The sequence below is a fragment of the Electrona antarctica genome (assembly GCF_951216825.1).
Source record: "Electrona antarctica genome assembly, chromosome: 2".
Lineage (NCBI taxonomy): Eukaryota > Metazoa > Chordata > Actinopteri > Myctophiformes > Myctophidae > Electrona > Electrona antarctica.
In genome coordinates, this window is record NC_136807.1 from 12,839,477 (window position 1) to 12,866,083 (window position 26,607).

Below are 26,607 nucleotides of genomic sequence, written 5' to 3' on the forward strand. Positions count from 1 at the left end.
AAAAAGTGTGAATGGAGCTTCTAGGTGAAAGTGATTTTTTGACATCCCAATACCTGCCATTGAGCCCCATTATAAATGTCTCAAATTTGAAGGCACTATATTTCTAAAACTATGAAAACTTTCAAAGATTCCTTTTTAGGCAAACATGGCCACCGTAAGAAGAAACTAAATAGGCGTGAATGGGGTTTCTAGGTGTAAGTATGTAGGACTAGTAGCATGCCAAAGTTTTGCTATTGCCACTGAGAATGCATTGGGCGTTTAAGTTAAATAACTCAGAAACTATAAAACATTTCAAAGTAAAAAGTTCCAGCATGTGTCTCCACAGTAATCTGAATTATAAAAAGTGTGAAAAGAGTTTCTAGGTGAAAGTATTTTTTGACGTGCCATAGGTCTGCCATTGAGCCCCATTCTGAATTTCTCAAATTTGAAAGCACTATATTTCTAAAACTATGAAACATTTCAAAGATTCCTTTTCAGGCAAACATGGCCACCGTAAGATGAACCTAAATAGGCTTGAATGGGGTTTCTAGGTGTAAGTATGTAGGACTAGTAGCATGCCAAAGTTTGTGCTATTGCCATTGAGAATGAATTGGGCGTTTAAGTTAAATAACTCAGAAACTATAATACATTTCAAAGTAAAAAGTTCCAGCATGTGTCTCCACAGTAAGCTGAATTTTAAAAAGTGTGAATGGAGTTTTTAGGTGAAAGTGATTTTTTGACGTGCCATAGGTCTGCCATTGAGCCCCATTCTGAATTTCTCAAATTTGAAAGCACTATATTTCTAAAACTATGAAACATTTCAAAGACTCCTTTTCAGGCAAACATGGCCACCGTAGATGAACCTAAATAGGCGTGAATGGGGTTTCTAGGTGTAAGTATGTAGGACTAGTAGCATGCCAAAGTGTGTGCTATTGCCATTGAGAATGCATTGGGCGTTTAAGTTAAATAACTCAGAAACTATAAAACATTTCAAAGTAAAACGTTCCAGCATGTGTCTCCACAGTAAGCTGAATTATAAAAAGTGTGAAAAGAGTTTCTAGGTGAAAGTGATTTTTTGACGTGCCATAGGTCTGCCATAGAGCCCCATTCTGAATTTCTCAAATTTGAAAGCACTATATTTCTATAACTATGAAACATTTCAAAGATTCCTTTTCAGGCAAACATGGCCACCATTAGATTAACCTAAATAGGCTTGAATGGGGTTTCTAGGTGTAAGTATGTAGGACTAGTAGCATGCCAAAGTTTGTGCTATTGCCATTAAGAATGCATTGGGCGTTTAAGTTAAATAACTCAGAAACTATAAAACATTTTAAAGTAAAAAGTTCCAGCATGTGTCTCCACAGTAAGCTGAATTTTTAAAAAGTGTGAATGGAGTTTCTAGGTGAAAGTGATTTTTTGACGTCCTAATACCTGCCATTGAGCCCCATTCTGAATTTCTCAAATTTGAAAGCACTATATTTCTAAAACAATGAAACATTTCAAAGATTCCTTTTCAGGCAAACATGGCCACCGTAAGATGAACCTAAATAGCCGTGAATGGAGTTTCTAGGTGTAAGTATGTAGGACTAGTAGCATGCCAAAGTTTGTGCTATTGCCATTGAGAATGCATTGGGCGTTTAAGTTAAATAACTCAGAAACTATAAAACATTTCAAAGTAAAAAGTTCCAGCATGTGTCTCCACAGTAAGCTGAATTATAAAAAGTGTGAATGGAGCTTCTAGGTGAAAGTGATTTTTTGACGTCCCAATACCTGCCATTGAGCCCCATTATAAATGTCTCAAATTTGAAGGCACTATATTTCTAAAACTATGAAACATTTCAAAGATTCCTTTTCAGGCAAACATGGCCACCGTAAGATGAACCTAAATAGCCGTGAATGGAGTTTCTAGGTGTAAGTATGTAGGACTAGTAGCATGCCAAAGTTTGTGCTATTGCCATTGAGAATGCATTGGGCGTTTAAGTTAAATAACTCAGAAACTATAAAACATTTCAAAGTAAAAAGTTCCAGCATGTGTCTCCACAGTAACCTGAATTATAAAAAGTGTGAATGGAGCTTCTAGGTGAAAAGATTTTTTGACGTCCTAATACCTGCCATTGAGCCCCATTCTGAATTTCTCAAATTTGAAAGCACTATATTTCTAAAACTATGAAACATTTCAAAGATTCCTTTTCAGGCAAACATGTCCACCACATGATGAACCTAAATAGGTTTGAATGGGGTTTCTAGGTGTAAGTATGTAAGACTAGTAGCATGCCAAAGTTTGTGCTATTGTCATTGAGAATGCATTGGGCATTTAAGTTAAATAACTCAGAAACTATAAAACATTTCAAAGTAAAAAGTTCCAGCATGTGTCTCCACAGTAAGCTGAATTATATAAAGTACGAATGGAGTTTCTAGGTGAAAGTGATTTTTTGACGTGCCAATACCTGCCATTGAGCCCCATTATAAATGTCTCAAATTTGAAGGCACTATATTTCTAAAACTATGAAAACTTTCAAAGATTCCTTTTTAGTCAAACATGGCCACCGTAAGATGAACCTAAATAGGCGTGAATGGGGTTTCTAGGTGTAAGTATGTAGGACTAGTAGCATGCCAAAGTTTGTGCTATTGCCATTGAGAATGAATTGGGCGTTTAAGTTAAATAACTCAGAAACTATAATACATTTCAAAGTAAAAAGTTCCAGCATGTGTCTCCACAGTAATCTGAATTTTAAAAAGTGTGAATGGAGTTTCTAGGTGAAATTGATTTTTTGACGTCCTAATACCTGCCATTGAGCCCCATTCTGAATTTCTCAAATTTGAAAGCACTATATTTCTAAAACTATGAAACATTTCAAAGATTCCTTTTCAGGCAAACATGTCCACCACATGATGAACCTAAATAGGTTTTAATGGGGTTTCTAGGTGTAAGTATGTAAGACTAGTAGCATGCCAAAGTCTGTGCTATTGCCATTGAGAATGCATTGGGCGTTTAAGTTAAATAACTCAGAAACTATAAAACATTTCAAAGTAAGAAGTTCCAGCATGTGTCTCCACAGTAAGCTGAATTATAAAAATCACACCCGTGTGAACTGAGTGGTGTAAGGTCTTATATAGCCTGATCAGCTGTGGTCTGACGTAATGTCTGACGTAATGACATCACACCCGGGCGAACTGGGTGACCGTAGCAACCATGCTCATTTTTTACGCACAGACAGACAGACAGACAGACTAACAAAGCCAGTTGTAGGAGTGGTTTACACCACTCAAAAAGTGTGAATGGAGCTTCTAGGTGAAAGTGATTTTTTGACGTCCCAATACCTGCCATTGAGCCCCATTATAAATTTCTCAAATTTGAAAGCACTATATTTCTAAAACTATGAAACATTTCAAAGATTCATTTTCAGGCAAACATGTCCACCATAAGATTAACCTAAATAGGTTTGAATGGGGTTTCTAGGTGTAAGTATGTAGGACTAGTAGCATGCCAAAGTTTGTGCTATTGCCATTGAGAATGCATTGGGTGTTTCAGTTAAATAACTCAGAAACTATAAAACATTTCAAAGTAAAAAGTTCCAGCATGTGTCTCCACAGTAAGCTGAATTATAAAAAGTGTGAATGGAGCTTCTAGGTGAAAGTGATTTTTTGACATCCCAATACCTGCCATTGAGCCCCATTATAAATGTCTCAAATTTGAAGGCACTATATTTCTAAAACTATGAAAACTTTCAAAGATTCCTTTTTAGGCAAACATGGCCACCGTAAGAAGAAACTAAATAGGCGTGAATGGGGTTTCTAGGTGTAAGTATGTAGGACTAGTAGCATGCCAAAGTTTTGCTATTGCCACTGAGAATGCATTGGGCGTTTAAGTTAAATAACTCAGAAACTATAAAACATTTCAAAGTAAAAAGTTCCAGCATGTGTCTCCACAGTAAGCTGAATTATAAAAAGTGTGAAAAGAGTTTCTAGGTGAAAGTGATTTTTTGACGTGCCATAGGTCTGCCATTGAGCCCCATTCTGAATTTCTCAAATTTGAAAGCACTATATTCCTAAAACTATGAAACATTTCAAAGATTCCTTTTCAGGCAAACATGGCCACCGTAAGATGAACCTAAATAGGCTTGAATGGGGTTTCTAGGTGTAAGTATGTAGGACTAGTAGCATGCCAAAGTTTGTGCTATTGCCATTGAGAATGAATTGGGCGTTTAAGTTAAATAACTCAGAAACTATAATACATTTCAAAGTAAAAAGTTCCAGCATGTGTCTCCACAGTAAGCTGAATTTTAAAAAGTGTGAATGGAGTTTTTAGGTGAAAGTGATTTTTTGACGTGCCATAGGTCTGCCATTGAGCCCCATTCTGAATTTCTCAAATTTGAAAGCACTATATTTCTAAAACTATGAAACATTTCAAAGACTCCTTTTCAGGCAAACATGGCCACCGTAGATGAACCTAAATAGGCGTGGATGGGGTTTCTAGGTGTAAGTATGTAGGACTAGTAGCATGCCAAAGTGTGTGCTATTGCCATTGAGAATGCATTGGGCGTTTAAGTTAAATAACTCAGAAACTATAAAACATTTCAAAGTAAAACGTTCCAGCATGTGTCTCCACAGTAAGCTGAATTATAAAAAGTGTGAAAAGAGTTTCTAGGTGAAAGTGATTTTTTGACGTGCCATAGGTCTGCCATAGAGCCCCATTCTGAATTTCTCAAATTTGAAAGCACTATATTTCTATAACTATGAAACATTTCAAAGATTCCTTTTCAGGCAGAACATGGCCACCATTAGATTAACCTAAATAGGCTTGAATGGGGTTTCTAGGTGTAAGTATGTAGGACTAGTAGCATGCCAAAGTTTGTGCTATTGCCATTAAGAATGCATTGGGCGTTTAAGTTAAATAACTCAGAAACTATAAAACATTTTAAAGTAAAAAGTTCCAGCATGTGTCTCCACAGTAAGCTGAATTTTTAAAAAGTGTGAATGGAGTTTCTAGGTGAAAGTGATTTTTTGACGTCCTAATACCTGCCATTGAGCCCCATTCTGAATTTCTCAAATTTGAAAGCACTATATTTCTAAAACAATGAAACATTTCAAAGATTCCTTTTCAGGCAAACATGGCCACCGTAAGATGAACCTAAATAGCCGTGAATGGAGTTTCTAGGTGTAAGTATGTAGGACTAGTAGCATGCCAAAGTTTGTGCTATTGCCATTGAGAATGCATTGGGCGTTTAAGTTAAATAACTCAGAAACTATAAAACATTTCAAAGTAAAAAGTTCCAGCATGTGTCTCCACAGTAAGCTGAATTATAAAAAGTGTGAATGGAGCTTCTAGGTGAAAGTGATTTTTTGACGTCCCAATACCTGCCATTGAGCCCCATTATAAATGTCTCAAATTTGAAGGCACTATATTTCTAAAACTATGAAACATTTCAAAGATTCCTTTTCAGGCAAACATGGCCACCGTAAGATGAACCTAAATAGCCGTGAATGGAGTTTCTAGGTGTAAGTATGTAGGACTAGTAGCATGCCAAAGTTTGTGCTATTGCCATTGAGAATGCATTGGGCGTTTAAGTTAAATAACTCAGAAACTATAAAACATTTCAAAGTAAAAAGTTCCAGCATGTGTCTCCACAGTAACCTGAATTATAAAAAGTGTGAATGGAGCTTCTAGGTGAAAAAGATTTTTTGACGTCCTAATACCTGCCATTGAGCCCCATTCTGAATTTCTCAAATTTGAAAGCACTATATTTCTAAAACTATGAAACATTTCAAAGATTCCTTTTCAGGCAAACATGTCCACCACATGATGAACCTAAATAGGTTTGAATGGGGTTTCTAGGTGTAAGTATGTAAGACTAGTAGCATGCCAAAGTTTGTGCTATTGTCATTGAGAATGCATTGGGCATTTAAGTTAAATAACTCAGAAACTATAAAACATTTCAAAGTAAGAAGTTCCAGCATGTGTCTCCACAGTAAGCTGAATTATAAAAATCACACCCGTGTGAACTGAGTGGTGTAAGGTCTTATATAGCCTGATCAGCTGTGGTCTGACGTAATGTCTGACGTAATGACATCACACCCGGGCGAACTGGGTGACCGTAGCAACCATGCTCATTTTTTACGCACAGACAGACAGACAGACAGACTAACAAAGCCAGTTGTAGGAGTGGTTTACACCACTCAAAAAGTGTGAATGGAGCTTCTAGGTGAAAGTGATTTTTTGACGTCCCAATACCTGCCATTGAGCCCCATTATAAATGTCTCAAATTTGAAGGCACTATATTTCTAAAACTATGAAAACTTTCAAAGATTCCTTTTTAGGCAAACATGGCCACCGTAAGAAGAAACTAAATAGGCGTGAATGGGGTTTCTAGGTGTAAGTATGTAGGACTAGTAGCATGCCAAAGTTTTGCTATTGCCACTGAGAATGCATTGGGCGTTTAAGTTAAATAACTCAGAAACTATAAAACATTTCAAAGTAAAAAGTTCCAGCATGTGTCTCCACAGTAAGCTGAATTATAAAAAGTGTGAAAAGAGTTTCTAGGTGAAAGTGATTTTTTGACGTGCCATAGGTCTGCCATTGAGCCCCATTCTGAATTTCTCAAATTTGAAAGCACTATATTCCTAAAACTATGAAACATTTCAAAGATTCCTTTTCAGGCAAACATGGCCACCGTAAGATGAACCTAAATAGGTTTGAATGGGGTTTCTAGGTGTAAGTATGTAGGACTAGTAGCATGCCAAAGTTTGTGCTATTGCCATTGAGAATGAATTGGGCGTTTAAGTTAAATAACTCAGAAACTATAATACATTTCAAAGTAAAAAGTTCCAGCATGTGTCTCCACAGTAATCTGAATTTTAAAAAGTGTGAATGGAGTTTCTAGGTGAAATTGATTTTTTGACGTCCTAATACCTGCCATTGAGCCCCATTCTGAATTTCTCAAATTTGAAAGCACTATAGTTCTAAAACTATGAAACATTTCAAAGATTCCTTTTCAGGCAAACATGTCCACCACAAGATGAACCTAAATAGGTTTGAATGGGGTTTCTAGGTGTAAGTATGTAAGACCAGTATTATGCCAAAGTTTGTGCTATTGTCATTGAGAATGCATTGGGCGTTTAAGTTAAATAACTCATAAACTATAAAACATTTCAAAGTAAAAAGTTCCAGCACGTGTCTCCACAGTAAGCTGAATTATAAAAAGTGTGAATGGAACTTCTAGGTGAAAGTGATTTTTTGACGTCCCAATACCTGCCATTGAGCCCCATTATAAATGTCTCAAATTTGAAGGCACTATATTTCTAAAACTATGAAACATTTCAAAGATTCCTTTTCAGGCAAACATGGCCACCGTAAGATGAACCTAAATAGGCGTGAATGGGGTTTCTAGGTGCAAGTATGTAGGACTAGTAGCATGCCAAAGTTTTGCTATTGCCATTGAGAATGCATTGGGCGTTTAAGTTAAATAACTCAGAAACTATAAAACATTTCAAAGTAAAAAGTTCCAGCATGTGTCTCCACAGTAAGCTGAATTTTAAAAAGTGTGAATGGAGTTTCTAGGTGAAAGTGATTTTTTGACGTCCTAATACCTGCCATTGAGCCCCATTCTGAATTTCTCAAATTTGAAAGCACTATATTTCTAAAACTATGAAACATTTCAAAGATTCCTTTTCAGGCAAACATGTCCACCACAAGATGAACCTAAATAGGTTTGAATGGGGTTTCTAGGTGTAAGTATGTAAGACTAGTAGTATGCCAAAGTTTGTGCTATTGTCATTGAGAATGCATTGGGCGTTTAAGTTAAATAACTCAGAAACTATAAAACATTTCAAAGTAAAAAGATCCAGCATGTGTCTCCAGCTGATTTATAAAAAGTGTGAGAAGAGTTTCTAGGTGAAAGTGATTTTTTTGACGTGCCATAGGTCTGCCATTGAGCCCCATTCTGAATTTCTCAAATTTGAAAGCACTATATTTCTAAAACTATGAAACATTTCAAAGATTCTTTTTCAGGCAAACATGTCCACCGTAAGATGAATCTAAATAGGCTTGAATGGGGTTTCTAGGTGTAAGTATGTAGGACTAGTAGCATGCCAAAGTTTGTGCTATTGCCATTGTGAATGCATTGGGCGTTTAAGTTAAATAACTCAGAAACTACAAAACATTTCAAAGTAAAAAGTTCCAGCTTGTGTCTCCACAGTAAGCTGAATTATATAAAGTGCGAATGGAGTTTCTAGGTGAAAGTGTTTTTTTTACTGGGATACTAGGATAATACCAGTATACTCCTAGTATACTCCTAGTGTACTACCAGCACAGTCATGGTATCTCACCTAAAAGGTAGGCTACGGCCTGTAAAAAAACCAACCTCAGCTATCACACATCTGTAGAACAGATTTTATTAACAGCAGTCAATAATACAGCTCGAATTTGGAAAATAAACCGGTACAAGAAATCACGTCATCCTCGCCAACATTATTATAAGTGCAATATGATTATACATTCAGCAGAAAAAAACCTCACAGCAACTGAACATGAATGGTATTGAAAGGAAGGAGGAATGGTTGTATGAGAGCACTTGTAAAAAGCCCTGTTATGATCTGTTCTATATCTCCATCCACACATGGAGATAGCAGATCGGCAAGCCCGCAGCGCATTAGCCTGGCTAATAAGCCAGACTAATATCACACTATTTATTTTGCGCCAAAGGCTGATTCGCGTCTGGCTTATTAGCCAGGCTAGCAGCGCGTCACTTTGTGCCGCGCTGCATGCGAGCTTGTACATCTGTTATTTTCTTTTTATTACATTTTTGAAAAGTCTTTCAAGTCAAGTGTGAGAACTACTGATTCAGAAGTCGGCCTCGGGGTCTCTCAATGGGTTAACAACCCATTCAGGACGGAAACACCCTTTTGGTGTTTTAAGCATTATGTTATACATTAGCTGTTGAAAATTAGCAGATCTACAAGCTCATAGCGCGGCACGAGTTGCTGCGCTACGAGCTTGTAGATCTGCCATTTATTTTTAATTGTGACAATGTGGCGCAAATCTTTGAATATATACATTCACAGCAAACGTTTTTAACTCAAATATTTGCTTCTGGGGGGTACCTGGAACTACATATTTTCAAATGGGGGTCGGCGGCCATTTACATACAATTCTGGGGGTTCTTGCCATGAAAATGTTTGAGGACGACATAGAAACAGGTTTTTCAGAAAACTGTCAGGATTTAAAAGACTTTTTTTTTAAAATAATCGTCCTCAGGTCTCAATGGGTTAAGCATACGGTAGACCCAACAGTGCTACCGAAAATGGATCTAAAAGCAAGTGTGAGATAGAAGATCACTCTCCGTAGGATTACGGATTCATTGGTTACATTTGTACACTCAAGAGTTAAATTAACACTCAGGATTATTATTATTATTATTATTGTCTGGTTTATGAGGGCTTATGACTTTTCCTAACTGCATCATTGTGATGGCTTCCCACATATTTTCACCACAGTTTACATCAGGAGGAGGGTAGATACTGACTAGCACTACAGTGGCTGATCCTCGGGTTGATATTAGCATTAGCTACAAAATGGGGCAGTGGCGTGCACAGATAGACACTAGGGGGTGCTAGAGCACCCCCTGCCCTTTTGGCAATGTGCCCTTTTGAAAAAAAAAGAAGAAAAAAAACTTTTTTTTTTCTTCTTTTTTTTTTGATTTTTCAAAAATAGCAGACCTACAAGTTCATAGCGCGCCACTCGGTGGCGCGCTATGAGCTTGTAGATCTGCTATTTTTCAATAGCTAAAGCATAACATAATGCTAACACCAAAAGGGGTTCCCGCCCAAAATGGATTAAGGCAACCGGCCGGTTCCACGCGCTGCACAAGGTGCCCTTTTTTAACTTGAGCACCTGCCCCTCTAAATGTCTGTGCACGCCACTGAAATGGGGACATGTCTCAGTAAACATTTAAAAACTCCTTGACTAGAACTTTGGGATGTAAGTTATTAAACCGAAATAGATAACTTGAACTATGGCTAAGCCATTTTGTATACAGGAAAGAAAGAAACATGACAACCTTTCAAATGAATTAATGGATTAATTCAACAAGTCACATAAAATTATAACCGACAACAATATTTTTGCCGTTTAGATAAAGATGGAATTTTCTGCCTTGAATTCGGAGTACATGCAACTGGCTTGGCACAGAAGGAAGATGATATTTTGGTACCAAAGAGGTGGAATAAAGAAAATATGCCCAAGCACATTTTTCTGCTCGAAAGACATACCAAAAAGTACAGTCAAAAACATGAACACACCACTTCAAGTTGCAAATAGTTAACAAAAAAATAATAATACAAGAAAAATTATATAATATCAACACACATTGTGTTAAAAGTTGCAGTCAATCATTGAACCACTTGAACCCTAGGTGTCACTATTCTGGGGGAACATTCACTGAAAATACCCGATATACAAACTCACAATGTGTCGCAATACGACACGTTGTGAGCTTGCAGATCGACTATTTCCAGCTAAGACATTGGCGTAGTGTGTGTGTGTGGGGGGAGTTTACTAACTATAGAGGGTTTAAGTAGTTAAAAGACAATATTTCCATCATGCTGGTTTGATCCCTTACGATGTAACATGAAGTTTTACATGGTAATGTCGTTATCATGGTCTTTCTAAAGTCTTATATAGTCAGTTTTACATGGTAATGTCGTTATCATGGTCTTTCTAGTCATATATGGTCAGTTTTACATGGTAATGTCGTTATCATGGTCTTTCTAAAGTCTTATATATGGTCAGTTTTACATGGTAATGTCGTTATCATGGTCTTTCTAAAGTCTTATATATGGTCAGTTTTACATGGTAATGTCGTTATCATGGTCTTTCTAGTCTTATATATGGTCGGTTTTACATGGTAATGTCGTTATCATGGTCTTTCTAAAGTCTTATATAGTCAGTTTTACATGGTAATGTCGTTATCATGGTCTTTCTAGTCATATATGGTCAGTTTTACATGGTAATGTCGTTATCATGGTCTTTCTAAAGTCTTATATATGGTCAGTTTTACATGGTAATGTCGTTATCATGGTCTTTCTAGTCATATATGGTCAGTTTTACATGGTAATGTCGTTATCATGGTCTTTCTAAAGTCTTATATATGGTCAGTTTTACATGGTAATGTCGTTATCATGGTCTTTCTAAAGTCTTATATATGGTCAGTTTTACATGGTAATGTCGTTATCATGGTCTTTCTAAAGTCTTATATATGGTCAGTTTTACATGGTAATGTCGTTATCATGGTCTTTCTAAAGTCTTATATATGGTCAGTTTTGGTCGTGCTGGTGTGTTGTACCACTGGATGGGGGATTCTCCAAAAAAAAAACAGTTTAACACTTAGTCGAGCCCTCAGACAAATGTTGTCAAGTCTTCACATATTGCGGCACTACATCTTTTCAAATGGGCTTCCCGGCGCGGCCAAGTAAAAGTACATCAATCAATTTGGGCGTCCTTGACATGAAAATGTTTGAGAAGCACTGGTATAGACTGTGATGTAATGCATTGTAGAGAGAAACGCTGTATACCTTTTACACATGCGGTGTAAGGGGTAAGGGGGTCAGAGAGAAATCTAATAAAATGAATGTCTGCATAGAAACATAGAAATAGTGGAACTGAATTTTAATACGACAACCTAGAAATGTTTCTAAAGTGACAATGAAACTATCTCAGGGCCCAGTGGAATGCTCCCGTTTGATTTTGGAAATCAGTGGAAACAAAATCACCACAGGCCAAAAATCCACTCGTCGTACAGAGCAGGAGACAATCTTCTGACTAAATCCACTCGTCGTACAGAGCAGGAGACAATCTCCTGACTAAATCGACTCGTCGTACAGAGCAGGAGACAATCTCCTGACTAAATCGACTCGTCGTACAGAGCAGGAGACAATCTCCTGACTAAATCGACTCGTCGTACAGAGCAGGAGACAATCTCCTGACTTCTCTGAAATCCACTTGTCGAACAGAGCAGGAGACAATCTCCTGACTTCTCTGAAATCCACTTGTCGAACAGAGCAGGAGACAATCTCAGGGGAAAGTCCACTCGTCGTACAGAGCAGGAGACAATCTCCTGACTTCTCTGAACATCCAACAGTTTTTTTTTATGTTCATTATTTCCCTTCGCTTCACAAAGCTTTAGATAGCTCTATTGTTCCTTTTGACAACTCTTTCAGTTCCCCCCCCCACCCCACTCAGACACGCCACGCCACCGCACAATGGCGGACAAAACCTTTCTCCGTTTTGATTTTCAGCGGTCTACATAGTGTCTGATATATAGATCACAGCCATAGTATGCAACGTTCAGGATAAGATGGAACACAGCCATGCAGTACTGAAGGTCCTCCCTCTCTGTTCCTGCTCGTAACAGCCAGAGTCCTCTGGCCATTGGCCATGTCCACCATTTTGCTCTTACATGAGAATATAGTTCGATTCAGTACCAGCTCTCTTGAAAAAAATGTCTCTCAAGCGCCCCGCTTAAGTTCCTAGGCTACATCAAGTCAGGATAAAGGATCTCGGCTGAGAAAAAGAAAATGCGAATAGTGGATAAATACATATGAAGTACCAACACGGAGAGTCGTTTAAAAAAAAAAAAGGAAAATATAATTATTTGGAAAATAACCTGGAAGAGACACCCTGGCTTGCGCGCATGGACATGCTGTCACACGCAGGGCTTTACATCAGTAATGTGGTCGGCCGTCTTGATGAGAGAGAGAGAGAGAAAATAATGGATGATGGAGAGGAATTGGGTTGGTTGCGGAGAGAGAGAGAGAGGTACAACGGTGTGGAGAGAGGCCTGGTTCAGTGTGTGTGTGTGGGGGCTCATTTCTCCCTGTAGTAAAGTAGGTACATCTTCAGGGGCGCGGGCAGCGGCAGGCCCAGAATCCTCTCTCTCAGGATGTTCACCGTCGGCTCCACTCGCGTCAGTTCCCCCGTCTGCCTCTCCTCCTCTCCCCCAACCTCCTCCTCCTCCTCTTCATCATCCTCCTCCTCCTCCCCGCCTCCTCCCGCCGCCTCCTCCTCCTCCTCCTCCTCCTCTGGCACGGCCGGAGCCCTTCCTCGGCCCGCCACCCGCCTGATACCTCTCGCCAAGCGGTGCTTTGTCGCCTCCCATTCTCTCTCTTCCTCCTCCTCCTCCTCCTCCTCCTCCTCCTCCTCCTCTTCCTCCTCCTCTCGCCGGCGCCCTCGGTCCCTCCCCCTGCGTCCTCCTCCTCCTCCCTGGTTGTTGTTGTTGTCGTCGGGGGTGGGGGCGGCGGCAGCGCCCCCCACTACCGCCTGGCGCGTGGCCAGCACCAGGGCGTTGCAGTGGCGCCGATGGTGGACGCGCCGCCGCTTGAAGCGCGGGCCGTACTTGTGGAGGCCAGCCGCCGCCAGGCCGCGGCCCACGCTGAACGAGGAGCCGCGGCCGCGCCCGGAGGGCTGCCCGCCGCCGCCACCGCCGCCGCCCGTGGTCACCCGGAGCGTGTGGCGGATGGAGATGCGAGCCAGCTCCTGGAGAGTCCGCACCTCGTACACGGCTGGACGGGGTGGGGGAGAGACGGTTTAGTTTTTAGAGATTGTCAAAGTACAACAATAACTATCTGCAGATTAGGGGTGCAACAGCTAATGAGGCCGATAAAATTGGTGTTTAAGCAGACGATAATGGCTTATAGAAATGTGTTTCTCGAATGCTTTCACGTGTATATACATATATATATATATTACTAAGAGAACCATTTCACTATGGGCTAGATCTTGCGCCACCCCTTAACCCTTATCCCTAAACTAATTTGCCATGTTTTACTATTTAAAAAAACCTTTTAAAATAGTTCAAATAGCCGATCTACAAGCTCACAATGTCTCGATGTAGATCGGCTAGACACACACACACACACACACACACACACACACACACACACACACACACACACACACACACACACACACACACACACACACACACACACACACACACACACACACACACACAGCAGTATTAGTGTCTGAAATGGGACTCACGTAGAGGGACAGTCTTGGCTTTGCCGTTGGGGCAGTGCTTGGGCAGAACCAGAGGAGCAAAGGACACAGAGATGATCTTTTTGGTCTCCCAGCTGTTCAGACCCGTACGGGTGATTCTGGTCAGCTGGAGGGAAACACATGGGGAAGAAAAAGAGATTCAACGTGTGCCGCCCGCCGACAACAGGAGGAAATGCACCAATATATTGAACATGTTTTCAAACTGCATGCATGTCTCTTTGCAGGGCAATATTATAATATTTCACTTCAAGGGAAAAGGCCCACTCTACTCAGGCAGTCTTATAAAGTTTCAGGCGTGTGCTGGGTGCAGATTCAAAGAGAACATATAGAAAATGAATAAAATCCGCACTCTCAGTCGAGTAAGAGTCTTTGCTGCTGCAGAGCACTATCATTATTAAACAGTCATACCAGACAGACAAACGCGTTTCGGCGCGCAGGCCTATTTTGACACTGGAGAAGGCCTGCGTGCCGAAACGCGTTTGTCTGTCTGGTATGGTCTACACTCTACAAGCTCAGCCCTTCGAGCTTGTAGGTCTGCTATTTTTGAAAAATAGTGAAATCTTTGAATGTATATTCTTTCGGAGCGAACGTTTTAAACAAATCTTTGCTTCTGGGAAGGTCCCTGGAACAACATATGTTCAGATGGGGGGGGGGGGGGGGGGGGTCGGTGGCCAATCACATATCATTTTTGAGGTCCTCGACATGAAATATTGAGCACCACTGATACGGAAACATGAGGTTTTTCAGAAAACTGTCAGGATTTATATTAGAAGACGTTCAATTTTGAGGAAAACGACCCTACCTTCTCCTCCAGCGGCAGCACCAGCACCCCGCCCACCTTGAGCAGGTGCTTCATGTGGTCCTCGTGCTCCTTCTGGACGCCGGCGCCACAGTACACCCGGTCGTACTGGCGACTCTCTGGAGGAATCTCAAGGCAGTTCCCCAGCACAAAGGACGGCTCGCAGAACTCAAACCTGACGGGGAGACGCACACAAACACAGCGCTACTTATTAACTCATTTAAGACTTGAGAGCAGATTCTACAAATGTGACCAGATTTGACTGAGAGCCTTCCATCGCGCAACCTCCAGCTTTTCACCAGAGGAGAAAAACTGATTATTTGTTTTAATCCAAAATGAGCACAGGCAGAACTCTTCACATACTAGAGCATGTCTGAAATAAGTGTCAGAGCTGAAATCGACATGTAAATATGAAATAAATGCTTAAACATGTAGCTAGGTGTAATGTTAGAGACCACAGAAGTGAACATTTCAAGCCTGTTTTCTCAACTCGCTGTTTTCTGCAAGACATTACTGTCAATTTGAAGCTATGATTCCCTGCTTTCATATGACATGAAAAAAAAAACGAAAATTAAAAAAAGAATCCAATGGCAGTCCCTCAGTCAAATTTGGCCACAAATGTCTTCTAAATCATGACAGTTTTCTGAAAAACCTACATTTCTATGTCAGTGGTTTTCAAACTATTTCATGTCAATGACCCCAAAAAATGATATGTAATTGGCCGCTGTTCCAGGGACCCCCCAGAAGCAAAGATTTGAGTTCAAAACGTTCAGCGTTTGCTCTGAAAGAATATATATTCAAAGATTTGGGCTACATTTTCAAGAGAGCTTGTAGATCAGCTATTTTTTCAATAGCTAATTTATAACGTCATAATGCTTAAAACACCAAAAAGCGTTACACAATGCAAACATTTACAGTCAGTACAACCTTGAGGTCAAGATTTACGACGTGCATCAAATTGCAGCGCAGATATTGACCCGAGATATTGATCAGCAATATGTTTTATAGGGGCAATACAAATTATGTAGGCATTTTCCACACTTCTATGTTAAATAATAATATTTAAAATAAACTTTGTGCTTTAATTCTGAGAAACGGAGGTGCAAATCCTCTGCATCAGTCAAAGTTTTTCCAAACCCCACAAAAAGGAATTGATCATCAGTTAATTTTGATATCTATGCATCCTCCTTACAAACATTACAAATGTTATGTGTACACACAAGCCTGCACACACAAAGCTGACGAAAACCAGTTTGCCGAGTGAGTACTAAATTAATGAAACTATATAAATTGTGAGGCCAGTGCCAGTCAAATGCGCGACTAATAAGCCCGGATTCGCATTAGACTGTTCTACCATGTGAGTAAAGAAAATGTTTATTTATTATTATGGATTAATGCCAATTAATCAAATCTCATAACCTTGTTTTGGCACAGTATAGGGTACAGTAGCTATTCACATGATTTTCTCGTTTCAGCACAGATTGTGTTAACAGTAGTTTGACAGGAAAGGGGGAGAGAGATGGGGGAGAGATGGGGGGGGGGGGGGGGGGGACGCAGAAAAGGTCGTCGGGATCGGGAGTCGAACTCGCGACACGCTGAATTACCAGCCTTGGTGCCTGGACCGTTCGGCGATCGTAAAAATGCGGCACAAATCTTTGAATATATATTCTTTCAGAAGACTTTTTATTTTATTTATTTTTTACGTCAGGTCAAAATGGGTTAAAACATACTTGTCAAAGCTCTCGCTTGTTTTGATGAAGTAATCCAGCTTCTGGTAGGCGTAGGCGATCACATCTGCATGGAGCTCTACCCCATGGTTAATGCCAAATGGACCTGAGACGACAGAACACATACTAAAAAGTCACCACAAAGCTTGGAAATGCCACATTCTTTTGCTGCTATTTTTACATGATGAAATCAAGTGATCAGGTCGCCTTCTGAAAAGAAGGCAGCCGGTATTATTACCTGTGATTTATACTTTGTTGTATAACTGTGACACTCGCTGACATTAGCCAACTGTGACACTCGCTGACATTAGCCAATCTACAAGCTCACAAAGGGCAGTGTTGGGTGCTGTCTTGTGAGCTTGTAGATTAGTGGTTCCCAAACTTTTTTGCCCCGTGACAAAACAGAAATTTGACGTCTCCCCGGGATCCAAACTAGTGAAAATAGCAGATCTACAAGCACACAACGCTTCGCTCCGCTCCGCGAGCTTGTAGATTGACTATTTTCAGTTATTTTATGAAATTACTGAAAAAAAAATCATTGCATTTTGGAAATGCAAAATTGCATTGAAAATGTAGAAAAAAGAAAAGAAAAAGGGGGACCCATACAAATCTGTCCGCGACCTACAAATGGGTCCCGACCCAGCCCAACGTCGCCGGCACGCGACAGAGCATATTTTAATCATTAATGTTAAGCAACTGTACAACCGTCACCCACCCAGTATGAGGCCCACCATGGTGCTGAGGTAGCCGGTCCCGCTGCCCAGGTTGAGGAAGGAGAGGCCGGGGTGGAGGTCCAGGGCCTCCATCACCTCAGAGTAGATGCAGGGAGCCGACAGGTGGATGTTCCCGTGACGCCAGGCCAGGTCCTGCATACAGCATACAGGTTTTTTTAGTGGTGCACGATATAAGCGGTAGCATATCGAAATCTAATATAATCGGTATCGGATCGGTCTCAAAATAATACAGTTTATTTTCACAGATAATCGGGGTGCAGGGGGTACAGGTACACACGCAGATCCAACACCCCAAAGGTCTGACATATACGGAAATCACCCGTCGCACCCGACCTGCGTTGGTCCGACATGCCTTGCCTCCCACGTGCGGTTAGGGTTAGGTTAGGGTTTTGGGTAAGGTGTCGGTCTAATGACAGTCGGATCAATAGTATGTCGGAACTAAAGCCTGTACCCCCCAGTGTACAACAAAGTATAATACAGGGTTAAGTGGTAAATCTGAAAAAGGTCTATGTGGTAATAAAACAGCTAGAACAGTCAGGTACGGTCAGAAATGTTTTGCACTTACTGTGATATAGAGTCATATACAGAGCATATCGATAGATTTCTCCAGCCCTACTCACAATTTTCCTTTGTCTACGCATACTGCTTAACCCATTTAGACCCGAGGCCGGTTTGAAAAGCACGTAATCCTGTGCTTAGTTTTCTGAAAAGTTACCAAAACATGTTGCTATGTACTGAGTGTACATAGCAACAACAACCCAAAAATGGGTTCCCGTCCTTAATGGGTTAATTTAACCCTAGAACACTGACCCTATTACTATTTAGTAGGGGGTGTAACGATACATTTTAACAGCGATACGATACGTATCACGATACATGGTTAACGATACGATACATGGACGATATTGGTTCATTATGGTGATCCGATATGATTCAATGATTTGAAATCGATACAGTAACTATTTAAAATACATTGACATTATTAAGTAATTAAACCCCTCTTTTTCTATTTCCTTCTAAAAAAAATGCAAAATACCACGCACAAAAATGTAGTATTGATACAAATCGATTATTTGCATTGCAAAACGATACGATACGATACAAAGTCAATGTTGCTGTTTTCATTTCGATATACTACGATTCATGAAATTAAAATCGATTTTTCGATGCAGTTACTATATCGTTACACACCCCTACTATTTAGTGATAGAGAAAAATCCCATACACCCATAATGGGATTCATTTTAAGCCCTCTTTACACGAGAACGGTGTTCATAGAAAACGGCAAAATAAAGTATCGTTTGCTGGGGTCCCTTACTCCCTTTAGACGAGAACAGCGTTTTCAGGAGTTGAAGAAAACGCAACAAAGTGAAAACACCTTCCAGAGTGGAAATCAGTAGTCTCATCGTAGTCTCTTGAATAGTTTATTTAGTTTTAGTCACATTTTAGTCACCAGGAATGTTTTAGTGTTAAGTCTAGTTTTAGTCAACTAAATGGCATAAGATTTTAGTCGTCAAAATCTACAGTTGATTTAGTCGACTAAAATGTATTTTGGCGGGCCTTGATGCCGTCGTAATGACTGAATTTACACTTCAGAATAGCCGATCTACAAGCTCTTTTCAGCATGCAACCAAGTGTAAAATTACTTATATTGGATCTCTTGTCCACTAGTCCCTTCCTAACATTTTAGTCTAGTTATCATTTTGATGACGAAATTGTCAATACATTTAGTCTTAGCTTTAGCTTTTCATTTAGATTCCATTTAGTTTTCGTCAGTGAAAAAAAGGTAGTGGATGAACATTTTTCGTCTTGGTTTTAGTCGACAAAAACAACACTGGTGGAAATCTTTGAAAACGTCCATGTAAACGGGCAAAACGATGAATCCGCAAAACTTGTGATATCATGGCTCACGTGGGCAACGCATATGTTTATTACATTGATGCGGAGCCGTAGGCCATATTTGGGCAACCAGTGACCTCAAGGAAAGTCTGGATGGCAACCGAGGAAGGTCGGTGACACTGGAGAGACAGCTGACCTCCAGGAAAGTCTGGCAGGGCAACAGGGGTTAGCAACCTCTGTTGCAGCACTCGCAAGAGGGCACCACGCAAGCTACAGACCGTACAAATGAGCAATACCCCAGTCTCCCGAGAGGAGGGGAGGAAGAGAGACTCGATTCAACGACAACAACTATGACAGTGACACAGACGCAGAGAAGGCTTCCTTGACTCAAATACACCAGAGTAATGCCAAGTGTGGACATGGACGGACACATGCACACCGCACAGATGAACAGTCTGGTGAGACGTAGGAGGACACTAGGCAGGAGGCAAACTATAGTCCTAGAGACCTCCCAGTGCCTGATGTGTGTGCCCCAAGAACACACAAGAGCTTCCTGCTAGTTCAGGCAGGGGAGAAAGGACAGTGGGTGGGTCCGCGGGGGGTGCCCTGGGCGCGGCGGTCGCTGGGGTGTGGTCAGCACTGGTTTGCTGCACCTGGCCAGCAGGTTTTTCGCACTTCCCTGTTGGCCGGGTGTAGCTCTCCCTCTCGGTGCTGGTCGCGCCTCGGTGATGGCTGCGCGCGGGACGCCCCTCCGTGGACTTGTCTATAGCTGGAAGCCTGGAGGAGAGGGGCAGTGACTTGGCCAATCACTGCTGACCCGCCAACTGGAGTGTAGTGGTTGAGGGTTGAAACACTCTAAGAAGGTTGGAGACCACCTGATGACCTCTCCTCCAGGCCAAGGCATCCATTAGAAATGGATTATATTCACATTTGTAATGTATTTACAAACAGAGTTCCTAGAATGAGCAAGCGCTCCCTCGCCCCACTCATCCTACAAATACAAATGTAACGAGTAGCGATGGTGAATGTGAACCATGATGTAAACAAACAGTATGACGGGGAAGTGAACTATCATACTGGTGGTTCTTCTTGGTCTGGCAGTCCGTCAGCGCCACCTAGCGACATGGTATGCACACTACAGCGTGTTCATCAATGTTGCGCTTCCATGCAAAAAGGTTACATTTAAAAAAATGAGAATGCAACAGGACTTTTTTCTCTTTCTCCACTGGACCATTCTCACATGGTTGGATCAAAGGAGAAGTTCCCAGCTCCATTTTCTTTTCTTTTTTTAGGAATATTTTTAAAATAATACCCAAGTTTTTCACTGATTCTGCACCCCAATGATAGAGCCCCCCCCAAATGTATGTTTAGTCTTCTTGAGTTAAACAATATACTATTCTATTGTATTTCGGTGAATACAACAAAGTACAAATCAGCAGTTACCTTGTACGCGTTGTCTCTGTACTCCTCCAGATAATAGTCGGCCCGGTCGATGGCTCGAAACGCCCGCTCCACCAGGTCCGAGCGGATGTAGTACGCCTCCTTCAGGTTGTCAATCAGCTCGTCGTTGTCCTCGCCCGCGCTCACAGCTCCGCCCATCTTGGCTGGAGAGGAGAAAGAGGAACAGGCTTGGGGGGTTGGTTCACTTCACGCCCGGAAAGGAAACATCAGGATCGTGATTTATTTTTATGTTTAACGATTTTGCCAGTGGTGAAAAGTAACCAAGTACAGTTTTGATTTTTTTTTTATTTACTATATTTTACTACTCCACTACATCTCAGAGGAAAATATTGTACTTTTACTCCACATCTCGAGGATGTCCAACATTGTAAATATATTATACAATTTAAAAAACAGTTCAAGCTGATTCTCTCTGGCTTCTATGGAATGCAAATGACTGAAATCAGTCGTGGCGACTGAGAACTTTGATCCACGTGTGATACGATGACCACTTCAGCGGGACAATTGGAGTCGGACACGGGCATGACAGCAAATTGTTTGTATACTGTTGTTTACGATTCATGACATCTGTAAAACATAATCTAACTACAGTAGATGATAATATTTCTGCATCAATTAAAACAAACTTGAGAACCCCCTGTACAACATGTGTTTGAACCTCGTTACCTTAGATAGATAGAGTGACATTTCTTTCTGTCTTGGTTTTTGACATTTTTGTTCAAGGAAACTATATATATTTTTAATGACGTCACGCCGCGGGGGGGTGGGGCTCTGGGGTAGAGTGGCCGGACGGTAACCGCAAGGTCGCCAGCTCGAACCCGGGCTCCCACAGAGTTAGTGTTGAAGTGTCCTTGAGCAAGACACTGAATTGCTCCTGATGTACTGGTTGGTGCCTTGCATGGTTTTCGCTGCCATCGGTGTATGAATGTGTGTGTGAATGGGTGAATGTAATGCACAATCTCTGTAAAGGGCCTTGGATAAAGGCGCTATATAAATGCACCATTTACCATTATGTTCACCGCTCACACAACACATCTGTCTTAAACGTAACAAGTAAATTTAACTGTTTTTACCACCATTACCACCATTTCGGTTCACCGAGAGATGTGTTTGGGTGAGATGTGAGTCACTTACCACCACGGCGTGATGTCATGTTGTAGTTTTTCACCTAAAACTGGAGTATGAATAGGCCTTTAGAGGCCCGAAAGCAACAGACCACTAAAGCCATTGTGCTTAATTCTGCAGTCCCTCACAATCCCAAATGGTCATTCCTGTTATGAGGAAGACCAAAGTCTTGTCTGTGTTGAGCTGTTGTGAGGATGTTGAAAGGGGAGCGTACCTATGTTCCCCAGGTTCTATGTTCTCCAGGTTCTATGTTCCCCAGGTTCTATGTTCCCCACCATGCAAAAAAGGTTCTTTGTTCCCCACTTAGAATAAACCTAAACCAGAAACCTAACCTAGTAATTTTAGTAATTCTAAGTAGCCTTGCCGAGCCATGAGGCCCATAGGGCAGGAGCCTATCTCCTGTTTCTGTAGCGTGAGGCAGCTTGATGTACAAGTACACCCCCAGGACATGACGCTAGTATGTCGCAGGGACTTACCCCCAATCCAACCCTTGATGCTGAGTGTCAAGCAGGGAGGCACTGGGTCCCATTTTTTAGAGTCTTTGGTATGACCCGGCCGGGGATTGACCTCCCAGTCTCAGGGCGGACACTCTAACCACAAGGCCACTGAGCTTGTAAAGTAAACTTAGTAATTCTAGTAAGACTAAAAGTATTTTAGTAACTTAGTCTTAGTTAGTTACTTTTAGTAGCCAATTCTGATTTAAACTCAGTCTTTGAACAATCCATTGAACTTTAGGCCTGCCTAGGCTACTTAAATGATAAATGGTGCATTTATATAGCGCCTTTATCCAAGGCGCTTTACATAGATTGTGCGTTACATTCACCCATTCACACACACATTCATACACCGATTGCGGCGGAAGCCATGCAAGGTACCAACCAGCACATCGGGAGCAATTTGGGGTTCAGTGTCTTGCCCAAGGACACTTCGACATGTAGACAGGAGGAGCCGGGATTCGAACCGCCGACCCATGGATCATTGGACGACCTGCTCTACCTCTTGAGCCACAGTCGCCACAGAGCGACAGTACTTGTCTTAAACCATCTAGTCTTAGCCAACTGAAAATTAACACTGGCATAAAATAAACTAAAACATAATTGCTCAGACTCTTCAACAAAGATGGCAAAAACAATCATTCTTTGTTCTGTACTTATACATACAATTGTATAGTACAAAACACTGAAGTCCTTACAATTTACAATTTAGGCATTTAGCAGACGCTCTTAATCCAGAGCGACTTACATTAAGCAAGAACAAAAAAGCATGGGAATACATCACATATATAAACAGCATTTATCAAGAAACATGCGTAAGCTAAGAACGTAACTAGAACATATCTATATATAATGACACTATACATATAAGCTATACATATATATTATACTATGCTGTACTGTTATTGTGCTGTCTACATGACATGCTATAGGTCTGTTTCAAATGCTATCTAAAAAAGTGCTGTCTAAGGGGGTAGGGTAAGTGCTATGGGCCATGGTGGAGTCTGAAAAGGTGGGTTTTCAAACTACGGCGGAAGATCGGGACTGATGCTGCAGTTCTGATTGCAACGGGAAGTGCGTTCCACAGTTTTGGGGCCAGAAGGGAGAAGAGTTTGGGACGTGTGGAGCGTTGTCCCGGCGTTTCCTTAAACCAGAAACCTAACACTATAACCCTAAACCCTAAGGTAAGTGGGGAACATAGAACCTGGGGAACATAGAATCTGGGGGGATGATCCCGTTGAAAGATGTCAGCAGAAAGTTCTCTTCCAAGTCCCCCATACTATTCCTGTCACAATTATTAAATAATCAACTAAACACAATTATTTGAGATAATCACAATTACTTTGCATAAGTATCATTATGACTTTTACGATGATTTTCAAATAACTATTTCCACTATTTTAAATGAAAATTTGAAAGTATAAAATTATTTAAATATATTTCAAAATATACATTTCTTTGTAGTACCTATATTTCAGTTATTTGTAAAATCTGCCCTGTGCCATTTTTGTTTACAAATCCTAATAGGCAAACTTAATGTTTTAATTGTTATTCATATGTTCCAATGCTGAATGACAAAAACACAATTAAATCGTAAATCGCTACTATTTGTAACTTAACCCATTTTGACCTGAGATCAGATTCTAAAAATGTCTTCTACATCCTGACAGTTTTCTGAAAAAGCTATGTTTCTATGTCAGCAGACCTACAAGCTCGTAGCGCACCACCCGGTGGCGCGCTATGAGCTTGTATATCTGCTATTTTTCAATAGCTAAAGCATAACATAATGCTAACACCAAAAGGGATTCCCGCCCAAAATGGGTTAAATAGTGAAATCGTGACAGCCCTAACATACATCTGCCAAGACAAGTTCCCAAGACGTGCATATACTGTCTCCCAGCCTGCCGGGCTGACTCCGCCATATACACAGGCTTCAAAACTTGGTATAGTATAAAATATTTTCCCAAAAACACAACTATCTATCTATATATCTAATTGCGAACGAAGTGAGCACTAACTATAGAAGATGGCCAAAACTGTCTGTCTGTCTGTGTGTCAGTCTGTCTGTCTGTCTGTGTCACACTGTAAGACCACCCGCCCGCCACCAGAGGGCAACTACTATTTTGTAATTATGATGATGATGATGAAGTGCATGTTGAGAATAGCACTTCATTCAGCTTGGTGAGTGATCACCTCACCAACTAGTGTTGTAACAACTAAGTTATAAGACGCAGGTATGACAGATAACACACTAAACTTCCCCAAAAAGATTTCCCAAGGAAGCAACCAACCACACATTTAAATAAACGTACCTTTTGGTAGAAGCACTCTAGGTGTGAATGTCTGCTGCTCTGTAGTGCTGGTGTTAAACACAACACCTGGCAGCCATGCCAAAGGACAGGAGTCACTGAGATCACAGGCAGCTCTGGAAAAAAAACGTTAGCCATGTCATGAAGCTGTAAAACAACAAAGGATCCTTGCTATTTCAATATTGGGTGGTGCTCCCCAGTATGTGGCAGCGTGCCCTAGTATGCACATTCATTGGGCCATTAGCTATGGGGTGGTTTGATTGATTGATTGATTGAAGAATTTATTAACAGTTTGCAGAATTACAGTACATTTCAAGCACAAACTCAATACAAAGGCTGTTAACTGTGAGTGGACGACCCAATTAAGCATTACACTTGTTTCCAACAGGGTCCACCATGTTCAAATCATCAAAACATTTAGAGACGTACAAATAGACACTTCTATAGACAGAACAGGAATTCATCAAAAAAGAATTCATCAAAAAGGAGGTAAAAAGGGAAAAGAAAAATATACAGTGAGGGGAAAAAAAGGGGGGGGCGGGGGGGGGGATTCACGTTCAGCTCCGTTAAATTGTTTGTTTTCCTTGGAGGAGCTGCGTTGGGTCCCCAAGTCGGCTCCGTGGCCACTCACCTTGGTGAGTGACCCATTCACCCCAGGGACAATAATGTTGACTTTATGTTGTAAATGTGTATATTCTGCAAATGCCTAGAAGAATATCCATGCAGTGATACATTCACAAGTTGCATTTCTCGTCAATAACCCTGGATATATATACTTTATATATGGCAATAATCACTGCCTTGTCTTGTACAACCTGATTCAACCACAGGGTGACGCTGCACCACGCCGTCTAATATAAACTATTTATAGTGGGCTAGAAGGAAGACACTTCCTGCAACAAAAGGGGTAACACATAACATTTCCGATGTGAGATGGGGTTAGAGTTCAATTAATTACATAATAAGAATCATTACCTTTTTCACGTAGCGTTTAAAGACAGACTATTACTTTAATCCAATAAACCGCATTTACCCCCCGCCACACTTCGTCTCTAAATGTGTTGATTAATTGGAAATGGTGGGCCCTACTGTAAACAAGTGTAATGCTTTATGGTCTCGTCCACTCACAGTTTTTTGTATCGAGTTGTACTGTAATTCAGGAAAAAAACCCTCTTCCCAACAACCTCCGCGTTGTTGCGGCGGCGGGGTTGCTATTTTTTGCGGTGCTCAGCTAAACCGATATTGAGCAAACAATAACATCCATGCACACACACACACACACACACACACACACACACACACACTCCCTGTGTGACCGATCCGATCAGCTCCACAACACAAACACCTTTAGAACGGCCTGGCCCTTGATCGAAGAGACACAACCGCTATGCCGTTTTTACTGCCTTGGTTGAAGGAGAAGAAAGAGATCATGGATGGACCCAGTAGTACAGCGCGGTGGCTGAACTGGCTGCTGGTGATCTGGCTCTGCCTGGGATAATAATTATAATACCCCCAAAAAACACCTCCTGGTGACGGGTTTACGTGGTTGACACACCTGGTGGAACAAATATCAGTCGTTGTCGTACCTGGTTGTTGGTTTTCTCGCTGTTTTTGTGCCTTTCTTCAGTGGTTTTATGTTGTTGTGTCTCTAGTCCCTGTGAGTGTGATCCAGTCTGGAACAACACACCACTGCTGCTCTGCTGGATGTAAACACAGCTGACGCTCAGTGTTGCCAGGTTTTGCGATAGAAACCAAGCAACCAGGTCTACGGAAACACAATCTGGCACTGGGTGGATACCCTGATACCCCATTGGCAAAACAAGGGAAAAACAGCGCCCTCTTTTTCCTTGAGTCAACAGTCTGTCTGTCTTCACAAGTGTCTTGACTTTGAGAGACTAATGCAAACGCGACACGTTGCGAGCTTGTAGATCTGCTATTTTCAATACAAATAAAAAATAAGAAAAATGTAAGAACAAAAATCTGAATAGTGAATTAGCCATCTGCCATCCAGCCTCTCCCACCCCTTACTGGGGAAAATTCCGGGAGGAAAACGGAAAAGGGGTAACCTCGCCTCACCAGGCTTTCCA

At 41.1% G+C, this 26,607-nt stretch overlaps 1 protein-coding gene across 1 annotated transcript; it reads right to left on the reverse strand.

The window, feature by feature from the left end:
* Nucleotides 1-10,961: 10,961 nt before the first annotated feature.
* On the reverse strand, nt 10,962-26,247 carry LOC306932086 (protein-L-isoaspartate O-methyltransferase domain-containing protein 2-like). Its single transcript, XM_079513789.1, has 9 exons — nt 26,107-26,247; nt 24,524-24,636; nt 20,575-20,735; nt 17,274-17,424; nt 16,562-16,664; nt 14,835-15,006; nt 14,015-14,138; nt 13,194-13,533; nt 10,962-12,977 (listed from the first exon to the last, which is right to left on the reverse strand). The coding sequence occupies exons 3-9, from the start codon at nt 20,728-20,730 to the stop codon at nt 12,839-12,841; spliced, it is 1,185 nt and encodes a 394-aa protein (XP_079369915.1). The 5' UTR covers nt 20,731-20,735; nt 24,524-24,636; nt 26,107-26,247; the 3' UTR covers nt 10,962-12,838.
* Between the last annotated feature and the right edge of the window lie 360 nt (nt 26,248-26,607).